Source organism: Lathyrus oleraceus, chromosome 4, assembly GCF_024323335.1.
Source record: "Lathyrus oleraceus cultivar Zhongwan6 chromosome 4, CAAS_Psat_ZW6_1.0, whole genome shotgun sequence".
Lineage (NCBI taxonomy): Eukaryota > Viridiplantae > Streptophyta > Magnoliopsida > Fabales > Fabaceae > Lathyrus > Lathyrus oleraceus.
The window spans coordinates 373,114,850-373,129,906 of record NC_066582.1 but is presented as its reverse complement, the minus strand read 5'-3'; the positions used below and the strand labels follow the sequence as shown (position 1 = coordinate 373,129,906).

At 34.1% G+C, this 15,057-nt stretch overlaps 1 protein-coding gene across 1 annotated transcript; it reads left to right on the top strand.

Annotated features, from left to right (window-relative positions):
* The first annotated feature begins 959 nt into the window (after positions 1-959).
* On the top strand, positions 960-6,358 carry LOC127137552 (uncharacterized). The gene is made up of 8 exons (XM_051064011.1): positions 960-1,159; positions 1,397-2,447; positions 2,608-2,879; positions 2,958-3,189; positions 3,414-3,559; positions 4,693-4,780; positions 4,893-5,039; positions 6,063-6,358. Exons 2-8 carry the CDS (start codon positions 1,419-1,421, stop codon positions 6,309-6,311), a joined length of 2,163 nt encoding a protein of 720 aa, XP_050919968.1. The 5' UTR covers positions 960-1,159; positions 1,397-1,418; the 3' UTR covers positions 6,312-6,358.
* Positions 6,359-15,057: the final 8,699 nt, after the last annotated feature.

The following is a 15,057-nucleotide window of genomic DNA, read 5'->3' as shown; positions in this document are numbered from 1 at the left end:
GTCATTTACAAAGTCATAAACGTATGCAATGTGTACAATAATAGCTTTCCGGTGGTCACAAAGGAGGATTATTAACATGCATATCAATGAGAGATAGTTTGGCACAATGAAAATATGCGAAGAAAGAAAAAGAGTCGCCCTAACAACGCACATATTCGAATCGAAATGGATACGACGAACAAAATGGTAAGATTATGCAGTTTATGTCGTTAGTCCGGACACAATCGTACAAACTGTTCCAATGTGGGAGCAAGCACCACAACATAATTTTATATGTAATTCATTTTATGTAACCATTTTATTTGAAATTGAAAATAACGTTCATTTCATAAATATCACAACATTTGGTTACAAAAATTTAAAGTACAACTAAACAATAATTTAAACAACAAGACAAACAAGTACAACACTTAAACAACATATCTATGCGATTATAACTATCAAGAGAATCTCCTCACAGCTATGCATCATAATACAATAATTAGTATCGATTTTAACTGATTTCTAGAAACGACTTTCTCCATTATCGTTGTACACCGTAACAACCCTTTGAATTCTTCGGATCTTTTCACCGTCTGCAATGTGTCCATCTAACCAACAGATCAAACTCCTCTAAATATGCTCGAACGTCTTCGTACTCCAAAGTCAGATCTTCATCGGAGACTTTACTGTCGAATAAATCAATTGACATTTCTCTTGTGTATATAAGACGACATATAATAAATCAAATTGACATTTCTCTTGTGTATATAAGACGACATATAAGACAACATGTCGAAGAAAAATTGAAGAAAAAATTTAGAAAATGAGTGAAAGATGATGAAGAGGAATTGCATTATATATAAAAAACCCTAACCTAACATATTGGCCATTTTAAATTTTTTTATTATTATTTTTGCTCGCATACATATTCAACCCTCCATTAATTTACACATTTTTTTCTTCCTATTTTATGTGGTTGCGTATGAAATACATATAAACTTAAGGAGTAAAAACGAAATATAAAAGATAAGCCCAACCTCGATCTCCAACCAACCGCAAACTCAGTCCACAATTTTCTCAGAAATCATCGCACATCCCTCTCACAAACAAAACCAAAGGTTGAAGAACACAACAACAACAATCAAATCCCTCTTCCCGTTTCGTCTCTCTATATCCTGTAACAATCTCATCTTCATTTATTTACTTTTGAAAAAAATTGAATCTTAGTTTAATTTTAGTATCCAGTTGAAAATTGATGATCTTGGTTATGAATGCATAGATGTTACTTTTCTAGGTTTTATTTATTTATTTATTTTTTTAAATTGATAGAATTTTTTTATTTATCTTTTTAATTCATGTTTAATACTCTAATTTAATGATGAGTTAACTGAATGCAAAGATGTTGTTTTTGTAGGCACTTGTGGTATTGAATCAATATGAAACCGGTTTGTCCTTTTGTTAAAATTCCTCGGCCGGACGATAGTAATGCTTCTAAAAAACCGAGTGAAAGCTCAACTAAATATCATGTAGAACATGAAAGTAAGGTGAAGAAAGAGGTTAATGACCGAACGCCGGAAACCGAACGCCGTTGCCGGAAACAAAACGCCGTTGCCGGAAACAAAAATCCTGAACCGAAAAAAATGTCAAGCAAGAAGAAACACAAACGAAAACACAGCGACAGCGACGACGACGTTTTCTACTACCGCTACTGCGCTTCGTCCTCAACCCCCAACACCACCACCGGCACCACATCCAGTAATCAACCCCAATCAAAACCGAACAACATAGGATCATCAATAGGAGGAATAGGTGAACCCTTAGCACCATCAAAATCGACGCTATACGTTTCTAATCTAGATTACTCCCTAACAAACTCCGATCTCCTTACGCTCTTCTCTACTTTCGGCCGCATCGCGCGTGTAACCGTTCTCAAAGACCGACACACGCGCCTAAGCCGCGGTGTCGCGTTTGTCCAATTCGTTTCTCGTAATGACGTCCAACGCGCCGTGGCGGAGATGAATAAGAAGATTCTCAATGGAAGGACTCTAACTGCTTCTATTGCTGCTGATAATGGACGTGCTCCGGAGTTTATTCGAAAGCGCGTGTACAATACTGAGACTGCTTTGTGTTATGAGTGTGGGGGGCATGGTCATTTGTCGTATGAGTGTCCTAAGAATCAGTTGGGGCCGAGGCCGCGGCCTCAGCCTAAGAAGCCGCGGCGGGGATTTAGTGGGCTGAGGGATAGGGATGGGGAGGAGGAAGGTGATGAGGAGGAGGAAGAGGGTGGTCAGATTGCTGCGGAGCAGTTTGAGGATAATTGGGCTTCTGTTGTGGATGATGAAGCGGGTGAAAGGTTGCTGGGGAGAAACAGAAATGATGGTGAGGGTTTGGACAACAACAAGACGAAGAAGAAAGGGAAGAAAGCTGGGTATTTCAGTGATGAGAGTGATCATGATGATGATGATTGATCATGACTATGTAGCATTGACACTTTAGATTGAAGGTGTGTGTTTTAAATTGATAGAATTTTTTTATTTATCTTTTTAATTCATGTTTAATACTCTAATTTAATGATGAGTTAACTGAATGCAAAGATGTTGTTTTTGTAGGCACTTGTGGTATTGAATCAATATGAAACCGGTTTGTCCTTTTGTTAAAATTCCTCGGCCGGACGATAGTAATGCTTCTAAAAAACCGAGTGAAAACTCAACTAAATATCATGTAGAACATGAAAGTAAGGTGAATAAAGAGGTTAATGACTCGGCCAGCGTTTCACCGAAGTGTCCAATGGGATATGACTCTCAGACGTTTAAGCTTGGTCCTCTTAGCTGTATGGTATGCCAAGCGCTGCTGTTCGACACCAGTAAATGTGTGCCTTGTTTGCATGTTTTCTGCAAGTACGTATCACGGCCCGTGTTTATCATTGCATACATTGTTTTTGGATGATTTCTGATTTTATGTGTATATGATGTTAGAGCATGTATATCGCGCTTTGAGGACTGTCCGTTATGTGGAGCTGATATTGTGAAGATTGAGCCCGATGACAATCTTCAAGGTGTAGTCGATCGCTTTATTGAAGGTCATGCTAGGATCAAAAGGTCTGTTAATTTAGACAAAGGCGAAGAAGCAACAGAAAATAATAAGCCGGTTATATACGAAGATGTGTCTTTGGAAAGAGGTTCTTTCTTAGTACAACAGGGCATGAGGGTAAGTATGTCCTTTTCAAATGTAAATGTGGATGAAGTCTTGTATATGAAGGATTAAATTGAGAAAGAATGATGATCCTTGAGTTTTTTGTCGTTAACTATTATCATCCACAGTGTAAATGTCACTAGTCTTAATTCAATGCTTATGCTATAAGTGCTTATCATTTAACTATTTTTCTTGACCACTTGATAATGAGCATTTTACCATATGAAATTCATAAACAGGCATTCCGCGCTCAGAATTTAGAAAGTGCCAAATCAAGACTCAGCCTATGTGCAGAAGACATTCGTAGTCAGATAGAAAAAGTTGGTAACACTTCAGAGTTATGTTCACAACTTGGAGCAGTCTTGGGTATGCTCGGCGACTGCTGGTATGTTGTAGGATATTATCGTTGTATTCTATGATAAGATATTGTTTACATATATGTTGTGCTTAGTGAAATATAGAAAAAATTTCTACCAAGAGTAGTGTATCTGTCAAGAGGACAAAATAGTCTGATATACAAAGGCATGGTTAAAAATACTAGCATAAATAGTAACCAGTGTTGTAACATAGCAACTACAGTGCTATAGCATAGCAAAATTTGAACAAATCACTGTTTACGTAGAGGAATTTCAGGAGACCACTATTTTTTGTGATCCATGGTTGACAACACTGATAGTAACACTGAATATAACTAGACTGAGACCAAAAATGATAAAATCAAATAGGGATGCTTAGAATCGGTGGAAATTGTTAAACTAGTGTTCTGAATCCGAATCATCTTTGGTATTGAGGACATTTTGAGTTTTGGTTATCTGTATCTCTACCAGAAATTGTTTCCGTTGTATATATCTATATGGAATCCGAATCATCTTTGGTATTGAGGACATTTTGAGTTTTGGTTATCCATGTCTGTACCAGAAATTGTTTCCACTGTTTCCTCTACATCTATAATATAGTGTAAAATGTTCAATTTCCTATACTGCTTTAGCCATTTTTGGTGTACAGAAATAACCACTTCAGTTGGAAGAAGCTCCTAGTTTTCCCTGTTGCCTCCCACTTTAAAACATGTCCTAAACCCATTAGCATATAGTTACATCCTCTGAAGCAGAAGCACTGACAGACATTGGTAATAATTTGAGAAAATGGAAATGATTATATGTAATCACACGTATTAGTATCGTGTTGGTGCTGAACAAACATAGACACACCTTCAATATGAAGTTTCAGTGCCTCGTGTTTGTGCTCTTAAATCTATTATGTAGTGCGCCTTTTGGTCTCTTTGTGGTGCAGTTTATCGTTATTTTAGAGCGGTTTTGATCGTGAACATTTTGAGAGATTATTGATCTCTTTTTTGTTTTTTAAGCCTTTTGTTTTCTTCTTATTCTCTGCTTTTTCCTTTTTTTCATTCATGTGTCACATTTCTTTTTGTATCACAAAGTTTAACAGAATATAGTTTAATTACATGTTTAATGGAGGAGGTGGATTGTGATCTTCATGTTTACAAAATAATTTCTGCAGCCGAGCAATGGGTGATAGCAGTTCTGCAGTAACTTATTTTGAAGAAAGTGTTGAATTTCTGTCAAAGTTGCCAAAAGATGATTTGGAGGTTATTTCATTAGAACCTTGCTTTTCTCAGCTCTCATGAGAAATGATAGATTACCAGATCAATCTGGTTTTGTTTATTGTCAATTTATTTCTTTGACCTTGTTATCTTACAGATTACACATACACTTTCCGTTTCACTTAATAAAATTGGTGATCTTAAATATCATGGGGGAGACCTCCAAGCTGCGAGATCATACTATTTTCAATCCTTAAATGTTCGCCGTGATGTTGTCAAGAACAATTCAAATGTTTCATCTCAGGTTGGTAAATGCTTTCCACCTATATTTGAATTAAATTTAACAGTAGTGTTTTCTGACTTGCTTTAGAGCTTATTAAGTTGACTTATTTAAGGTTACCCAGTAAGCATATTTAGGAGAATTTATAGAAACAACTTATGACATATCCATAAGTAATTTTTAGCTTATTTATGTAACCTCTTTAAGATAGTTTATGAAAATAGTTTATAATTTATAGGAAAAGAGATCAATTTTATTTACCGTCATAGAAATATGGTATTGGATAGAACATTATGGCAAAATTTGATTCATGTAGCCGACTCCACCTAGTGGGATAAGGCTTGGTTGTTTGGTTGTTATAGAAATAACCTAAGCACTTGTATGATGAGGTCTTACACTAAGCACTTAATTAGATGTTTGTCCAAAAAGGGCCTTATTAAGTGGATTTTACCTTACTAGCTTATTTACTCACCGAAGTTTCATTATGTAATTTACACCAATCATGTTTGTTAGATTCTTTTCTATGCATAGCACATGAAACACTTGTTTTGACAAGGCTTGGCAGCTGTTTTGTCCATGAAAAATGATAAAAACATAAAATAGTAAGAGAAAAGAAGTCGAGTAGAAAAATCAGAGAGTGATAAAGACGGACAGATTGGCACGTTAGTGCCTGTTTGCATGCTAGTGAAAAATAAAATGGAAACAAAACTCTTACACTCATCATTTGCACCCCTAGTTTCTTCATTACACGAGTTCTTGATACTTGTAGATAATTTTCAGTTTGATATTTTTTTCTTGTTTTGAAACAACTCAACCATGTAAAAAGTTAGTATAAATCATCTTGCCCATTAACTAGTTAGGTTAAATTAATCTTTAATCACCCATTCAACCATGTAAAAAGTTAGTATAAATCATTGGCCATTAACTAGTTAGGTTAAGTTAATCTTTAATCACCCATACAAATTGTCACATTAGAACATGTATTGTGGCCAGTAGGCATGACCAATTTTCAAATTAACCATTTTTTTATTGTTTATGTCAATTTAGGTCTTAGATGTTGCTGTTTCTCTCGCAAAAGTAGCGGATGTTGACAAAAGTCTAGGAGATGAAAAGTCGGCTAGTGACGGATTTCAAGAAGCTATAAACTTGCTGGAATCACTTACTTTAAAATCTGAAGCCAGTGGGCTTGAGCAAGTTGTTACTTTATGTATGCTAATAAAGAAGTGCTATATTATTGTATTCCTCCTCTGTTTCCGCATCCATAACACAAGCACAGACGTGTGTATACATATATAATATATATATAGGAGGAATCAAATTACTCAGTGAATAACTTTTGCAGAGTTACTTTGTTAAATAATTCATTGCTTAAACTTTCAATAATGGCAAGATTTACTCATTTAGTAACTTAATTTGATGAGGACCTAAAGTGAACTAATTAGGAGAAAAACAAGAAAAATTTTAAGTCAAGACTTTAGAATAGTTTTTAGTTTTATTTGTGTTTAATTTGAATCGTAATAATTTTTTTTATTGAGTGGTGTAGGCCTAATAATACGGGCCTAGAGAATCGGCCCTCTGGCCCATTTTAGGATTAGGTTGAGTCTTTCTTTAAATGCCGTTGTAAGACTCTAATTTGCTAAGTTTGGAATGAATTGAATTTTCTCTCATGAGAAATGTGAGTGTGAATAATCTCCTCTTTGGTTCTTGGATTAGAATTCTAATTGAATCTTATCAATGATTTCCTTATCGTTGTGGCGATTCTTCCTGGCTTATCAAGCATCCTGACTGTGGCATCTTTCTTCCGCAAATTCATCTTTTGTTCATTTTCCCCTTTCATTTGCCACCCTTTGATTCAAGATCGCTTAGTGCGAGCTTTTGTTATATGTGGAAGCATATCCATCGACATCATAATTGCTCTTTACAAACACACACACACATGCACACAAATATGACAGTTATGACAGTTGAATGGAAGTCCTAATTGGAGTAAATTAAGCCTAAGATTTCATAGAAATTAAAAATTGACAGTAGCATATAGCGTGTGATTCAAATGCAAACATGATGATCAAGTTGATATAACTTGATTCAATGTAGATTGCTAAATTTGTATTACACTAACTTATTATGTAAAGTGTCTAATATTTAAGCCTAGTATGGAGTGTTATCATTACTTAGTATCTTGAATACAAGTTTCATTTTGTGCTGTATTTCAACATAAGATCTTGAAATTAACATATGTTTTTGTTCTTATAGCGGCTATCAGTTCTAGACTTCCTTAGAAGCCAACTGACAGATGATGATAAACAAGAACAAGTCAAACAAACAGTTTGAGGTCAGGTAGATGCTTAGCGAGCAAAAAGGAAGCATCAATTCAGATGCAATAAATGTTTCTTTATATGATTGGATACGAATGTAAAATAAGCTCGGGTCTGCAGAGGCGTTAAAATAGAGAAATGAAATCTTCATTTTGTTTCGAGTGATGAGGATCATTATCATTTTGGGGACTGCAGTACTTGTCTTTGAGATTCTACAAAATTCCCTATGTGTTTCTTATACTACACCACCTTGTCTTTGAGATTCTACAAAATTCCCTATGTGTTTCTTATACTACACCACTGTAGTTTTTGTATCCACCTCTTTAGTTGAAGCTTGGATCCTCTCCCGTTACCGGAAGTTCCTTTCTGATGACCAGTACCTTATTTGTGCACAAGGGCTATTGTGATGGGTCTTCCTTGCATTTATGTAGCTGATATATATACTTCTCTAATAAACTAGAATTGAAGAAACATGTAGGTTGTGTTTCCAACTTGAATACATTCTATAATGTGAAGAGTGAAATTTATAGAATATTCATAAATCTTTGTGTTTGGGCGAGTTTTGATAAACACGTTTTTGAGTAGAATTCATTTTGTAAAACTTTTCTTTATTGAGCTCCAAGAGATTGGTGCTACACCGGTCATAAATATATTGTGTGCAATACTTTTCTTTTTATTTTGGTCTCCACTTAAATCAAATTTAGTGTAGCCATGTATCTCTACATCTGTGTTTGTATTCTTCTACCTTGAAATTAACACATTTGAAATTAACACACCATGGTCGATTGTTCCTTTTATGTATCTTAACACTCTCTTTACTACATTGAGATGACATTTTTATGGCTTCTTCATAACTCAGCTTAATAGCACAACTTTTTGACAAATGACGGGTCTGGTATTGCTTATATATACCTTAAGGATCCAATTATTTACTTGTACAATGTGCACTTACAAATTCATCATTTGTATTCTTTCTCAATTTTGCTCCAGTGTCGAATGGTGTGGCAGTTTTACTACAGTTGCTCATCTTGAACCTTTTCTTGAGCATACTTCTTCTGGTGCAAGAACATTCTTTCACATGTGTCTTTAAACTCCATCCCTAAGAAATATGAAAAATTTCCTAGGTCAAACATTTCAAATTCATGCATCAACTCAACTTTGTCTCCTTTTATTTCTGCCTCATCTGCATTTGTGATCAATAAGTCATCCACATATAAGTATATAATGACTTGATTGAATCTGCTTGCATTGTTGACATACATTTCATGCTCTGAAACACATTTTGTGAAACCTGCCCTGATTATGAAGCTATTTATTATCTTATTCCAATCCTTGGGGTTTGCTTTAAACCATAAAGAGTCTTCCTCAATTTGTACACCTTTTGCTCATGCCTTTTGATTTCGAATCCTGGTGATTGACTGACATAAACCTCATATTCCAATGCTCCATTCAGAAATGTTGATTTTATATCTTGTTGATGTATCTTTCATCCTCTGTATGTTGTGGTTGACATAACAATTATGATGATTTCTATCCTTGCAACAGGTGCATAGACTTCGTCGAAGTAAATACTAGGTTTTTGCAGAAAACCTCTTGCCATAAGTCTTACCTTATACTTGGCAATTTCACCATTTAGCCTTAGATTCAACTTGTAGACCCACTTCACATCAATTGGCTTCTTGATTGAATTTTCTACAAGCTCCCAAATATTGTTCTTCTTGATTTCCCTAAGTTCTTATTGCATGATTGCCAACCAATTTGAAACATTCATAGCTTGATCCAAATCAATTGGTTCTAATTCAACCATCATCATCACTTCTCCTATGAAGTCATCATCTGCATTGATTGCTTGATTTGGAAATCTCTCATATCCAGCTATCCTTGTTAACTCAATTTTCGTTCTAGTGGATCTTCTAACATTCTGCTAAGGTGGTTCTTTATTTTGACTGGTTGTGACTTCAGTTTGTTGGTCTTATTCAAGCACATTTACGTCTGCATTTTGCTTATGTTGAACTAACCCCTGAGTCAAACTCCACCCCTTGCTTTCCTTCACTAGAACATTCATACTGATCACTAGTTTATCATAATTTGGTGAATACAATTTATATCCACCAGTTGAACGATAACCTATGAGCACCATGGTCTGACTTCGACCATCTAGCTTATTCTTCAATTATTCAAGTACATGCCTGAATTACATTGAACCAAAATCTCTAAGATGGCTAATATTTGGCTTCATTCCTGTCCAAGCCTCATAAGGCGTCTTCTCGACTATCTTCTTAGTTGAACATCTGTTTAGAATGTATATTACTGTCGATACTGCTTCACCCCAAAATATCTTTGGTATTTCTTTAGCTTTCAACATACTCCTGGTCATATTTAGTATACTTCTATTTCTCCTATCAGTTATACCATTGTGTTAAGGTGTATAGGGTGCAATGACCTCATGTCTTATACCTCCCTCATTGGAAAATCTTGCAAATTCTATAGAGGTATATTTACCTCCATCATCAGTTCTCAATTCCTTTAGCTTGCATCCGCATTATTTCTCGACATGCAATTTAAACATCTTGAACTGTTTAAATACCCCACTATTCTTTTCAATACGGTAATCCACATATATTTGACGAATTCATCTATGAAACTTAGAAAATATAAATTACCTCCATTCGACCTTACTTCAGAAGGTACACACACATCATAGTGAACAAGCACCAACTTTTCTCTTAACTTCATGGACAAGTCATGTTTGAATGCTTTCCTAGCTTGCTTTGCTTTGAAACATTCCTCACACACCTGACTTGGTTCCTTCACTTGAGTTAATCCATATATCATCTTCTTCTGGTTGAGTATACATATACCTTTGAAGTTTAGGTGTCCATACCTATGATGCCATAACCAGTTCTTATCTTCAACAACAGTCGAAGCAAGACATTGATGACCAACCATGTCGATCTTAATCTTGAAGGTTTTGTTATCTTCCAATGGTGATTTCATGATCATATTTCTTTCACCATTATACATCTTCATCTGATTCTCTTCCACCTTCATGTTATACCCCTTTGCAAGTAATTGACCTATGTTAATTAAACTACTTATCGTAAAAGATACATGCAATACATCAGTAATACTGGTCTTCTAGCCATCTCTTCTAATCACAACTATGTTTCCTCTTCTAGTTGATGTGACATGTCTTCCATCTGCAAACCTGGTCACTTTCTTAACCGATTCATCTAACTTGGTGAACTAGTTTTTATCTTCAGTCATGTGGTTGTTGCATCCTGAATCTAGGTACCACATATTGGTTTGTTAATTATTTGACTGAGTATTTGCCACGAGTAGCATATCATTGGAATCTCTTTCTCCAACATGTGCATATTGCATTTCTTTATTTTCTTTTGCTCTTGATTCCTTCTTTCTTCGACAATCTCGAGCATAATGACCAAATCCTTAACGATTGTAACATTGCACCACCTTCATGTCAACTTTCTTCCTTGAATACTTGTTGCCCATACCTTTCTTGGTTAAATCAAAGTTATTCTTTGAATTCTTTCTTGACTTCTCATCATTTGAAATATTATTTCTCTGTTTCTCCTTTTCTCTACGAGACATTTTAATGAATCTTGCTTGTAGTGCTTGTTCCGCCACTTTCTCCCTTTTTGAGATTCTTTGCTTCAGTCTCATCTCATGAGCCTCCAATGAAGTTTGAAGTTCTTCCACCTTCATATTAGATAGGTTATTGGACTCTTTAATAGACATAACGATGTAATCAAAACTTGTAGTCAGGGATCTTAACACTTTCTCATTCTTCTGCAAATCAGTGATCAACTCACAACACGTCTTCATCTAGTTTATTAGCAGTGCCATACGCGAAAATAAATTTGTAGCTGACTCGTCTTCTTTCATTTGAATCATCTCAAATTGCTTTCTCAGCGTCTACAACTTCATCCTTTTCAGTTTATCTCCCGCATACAAGTTCTTTAACTTGTCTCACGATCATTTGGACGTTTCTTCATCAATGATCTTCTCAAACACATTTGGATCGTGAATCAATAAAATAGCTTTTCCATATTTCTTCCTTTGTTCATTGCACACAACCTTTTGAACATTATTTGCATATGCTTCTAATGCAGGTACCGTCACGATTTCAACCACATCTTGAAATTTGAAGACGTCATTCACTTGTGTAATATGCCTCTCGTAGTTCTCACCAGTAGATTTGAAAGAAATTGCATTGATGTTGTGTTGTCATTTTCCATTACCGATTGACTGAATCTCAATCGGGTTCGTTGATACCAATTTGTTGAAACAATTAATGTTTTTAATAAGAGTGAAGAAGAGGATAGAGAAGAAAGAAAATATATAATAAAAATGGATTTTATTATTATGAAGTTCTTTGAAGTTTACATCGTTACCTGTATATACAGGAAAACAAAGCATAACTTATAACTATAGTATTCAACTTTGTCAAATACTTACTTACACACTTCGACACACATGTTGTATTAGACTCCGTCGAACACAACTTACTTCTACTTAGCTTACTTCGACCCTGTTGTCTAACACAACTATTTTGAATACAACTTTTCTACTAGGACATTGAATTAAATCTTCTAACAAGTACAACCAAACGATCACCATCATTCTATGAACATATTGACTCACTTCATTCGTATACTCCACTTGTTGGGAAAAAACAAAATAGAGAAAAATAACAGATACAATCACAACACAATAAAATAACGTGGAAGTTCCAAAGTCGGAGAAAAACTACATGTGTTGTGAAATGACAACCAAAGAATAACAATATGTGGACCTTTTTACAACACATAATTTACCCTTAACCACCCACAGACTCTAGTACACCCACATCCTCCAAAACAAATATTTAACTACATCTCACAACACTCTAACACAAGAGTGTAAGAGGACAAAGAAAGTTAAATACAAAAGTGCTTTTGAATGATGCATTTTATAATGAAGAAATTGAATCCTTTATATAAACTTGGACTTCATTTTCCTATACAAAACTAAGCAGTGTGGGATATTTTCAACATGTATATTTTCAACCAACCCCAACAATATCCACTTTGATTGAAAATAATACATCAACTTTAATTGTCTTCAGCGACAACCATAGTTCAAAGAGAACTATCATACTCTACCATAAAGAGTATAGTCACTTGAAATTATACCGCTCTAAGAATTTTCACATTGTCTTCACCGACGATCATACTTCAAAAACTATCATAGCATACCATAAAGAATATATTTGACTTGAAGTTAAACAGTTTCAGTAATTTCACATTGTCATTACCAACAATCATATTCTCTATCATGAAAAATATATTTCACTTGAAGTTAAACTAGTCCAAGAATTTCACATGTCTAAAATCAGGCTAAAAAATTATAGTGAAACTTCCATGTTGGCAAAAAGCTCATCAATCACTGACACAATCTCATAGTACACCTTGCATCAATGTCCATTAATGATATGTACTAACCACTAACCAACATCATGTGTAATCTTGATTGTATAAACATATATTTGACTTGAATTTTCCATAGGTAAAAAATGATTCTTCCATAAATTTACTCTAGCCCAAACTCCACGGTGAAATTTATGACTTCAGCTCAACAACTCTTCCATAACACCACCATTCTTTTCTGATGTGGAATATCAGACAAAGTTGCAACCATAAAGTATACTAAAAACTCCAATCCCCGAATCGAACCAAAAGCTATGTTACCAGTTGTTGTGAAAAAGTTGACATATAAAAAAAAATAAAAGAACACAATCACAACACAAGGATATATCATAGAAACTCTAAAATCGGAGAAAATACCACGACCGTTGAGAATAACACTATGTGAAAATTGTTACAACACATAATATACCTTCAACCAGACCCATTCGTCTGATACACTCACACTATCCAAAACAAATATTTAACTACATCTCACAACACTCTAACACAAGAGTATAAAAGAATAAAGAAAGTCAAATACAAGCTTAAAGTGCTTTTAACCGGTACGTTTTGTAATGAAGAACTTGAATCATTTGCAAAGCCTTTGACTCCCTCTTATTTTACAAAACTAAGCAATGTGAAACTTTTTCAACATGTATATTTTCACTCAACCCTAACACCACCTTCACAATCCAAAAAATCTGCTAGCAAGGGGTGCACGAATTTGCAAAGCACCATCTTCACCACCTTTACCAAAAATAAAATACATTGACATTATTGTAGGTGTTAAAGTTGATGGTAATTGTGGATTTTGAGCCATTTCATCTTTAATTGAAAGAGTGAGAAGAATTGAACTCTTGTCTGTTATAGTCTTATCAAAGTGCTAACTTCTCATTAGAATGATTACATGCGACTCTATATGACTAATGCACAGATACAAGCTATTCAAAATCCTTCGATTCTTAGTAAAATTGATGTCCCTACAACGACAATAAAGTGGATGAATTTTTCTGAAATGAGTCATCTTATATCAAATTGCTACTAAGATGCATTTTATACAAGCTTATTTGAAACGAGGGTGTCCTCTACCACCAACATTCGTAGAATGGAGAGAACGTCTTAAGGAAGAAAAATCTGAGTGAGAACTTTGTTTTTTTGGATAGGATGCATGAGATCTAGAAATTAAATGATGTTGAAAAATAATACAATAGAAAAAAGTCTAATGCGAAAAGTTCAATAAATTTAAAAAGATGTCTTCGATTTTGATGCATTTTAATCGTATGTACTTCTAATTTTGTTCATTCACTATGTTCATTTTTATTCTTATATCTTTATTTTAAGATGTCCAAACATAATCTAAGTGTATAAATAAAACATTACTTTTGAAAACAAATTAGTTGTTGAGTTTTTAATAAGAGATGAGTCCTCTTCAATTCTCGACAAATTCTACATAAGAGTTTTTAAATGTTGTGAAATTGAAATTATTAGACTAAGATTTTGCTTAAGTTGATGCAATGAGATGATATGAAGTGATATGAGATGAAATAGAATAAGATTCCATTGTTTGAGTTAATTAAAATCAGACCCAGTATAATGAAATTTTATTATTCTATTTCATTTCATCACTTTTCATTAGCATTATTTTCCTTAGATATGAGGAATAAAAAATTACATCACTTTCTACTAGTATTGATCACTTTCTACTAGTATTGTTCCCTTTAATATGAGCAGAATGAAAATTTTCATCACTTTCCATCAGTATTGTTTCTCTTTTATATGAGCAGAATAAAAAACTTACTTTGTTTTTATCGCTAATTATTCAAATAATAAAGTAATAAAATTTCTATTCCACTCTATTCTATTTTTGCTAAATTTCAATAACTCTATTTATCTTAAGATATTAAAACATAATCTATAATAATATAATAAAATTGTATATCTAACGAACTAGAAATTTTTGTCTTAAAAAATCTAGCATCATACTAACAAAAAATTATTAAAGTTTATATATGCAGATGGTTGGCTGACCAATTAAATAAAAAATATTAAAACATAATTTTTTTTAGTTTTATGCTATCTTTACAAGTACTCTGGCGGTGAGCAAGTTATCCATTTACATATGGATAATACTGCTTATAAAAAAAATAAGAATGGATAAAACCACATATAAAACCAATCAAAAATATCCGGATCCATGTCCAGATCCGCTTGGAGTTTCGCTTCACTTCTCTAGGGTTTCTCAAATGCATTATAGAATCT

Coding starts and splice junctions, on each gene's coding strand:
- LOC127137552 (XM_051064011.1), top strand. CDS start 1,419: ATGAAACCGGTTTGTCCTTTTGTTAAAATTCCTCGGCCGGACGATAGT. Junction 2,880..2,957: donor TGTTTGCATGTTTTCTGCAA/GTACGTATCACG, acceptor ATATGATGTTAG/AGCATGTATATCGCGCTTTG. Junction 3,560..4,692: donor GGTATGCTCGGCGACTGCTG/GTATGTTGTAGG, acceptor TAATTTCTGCAG/CCGAGCAATGGGTGATAGCA.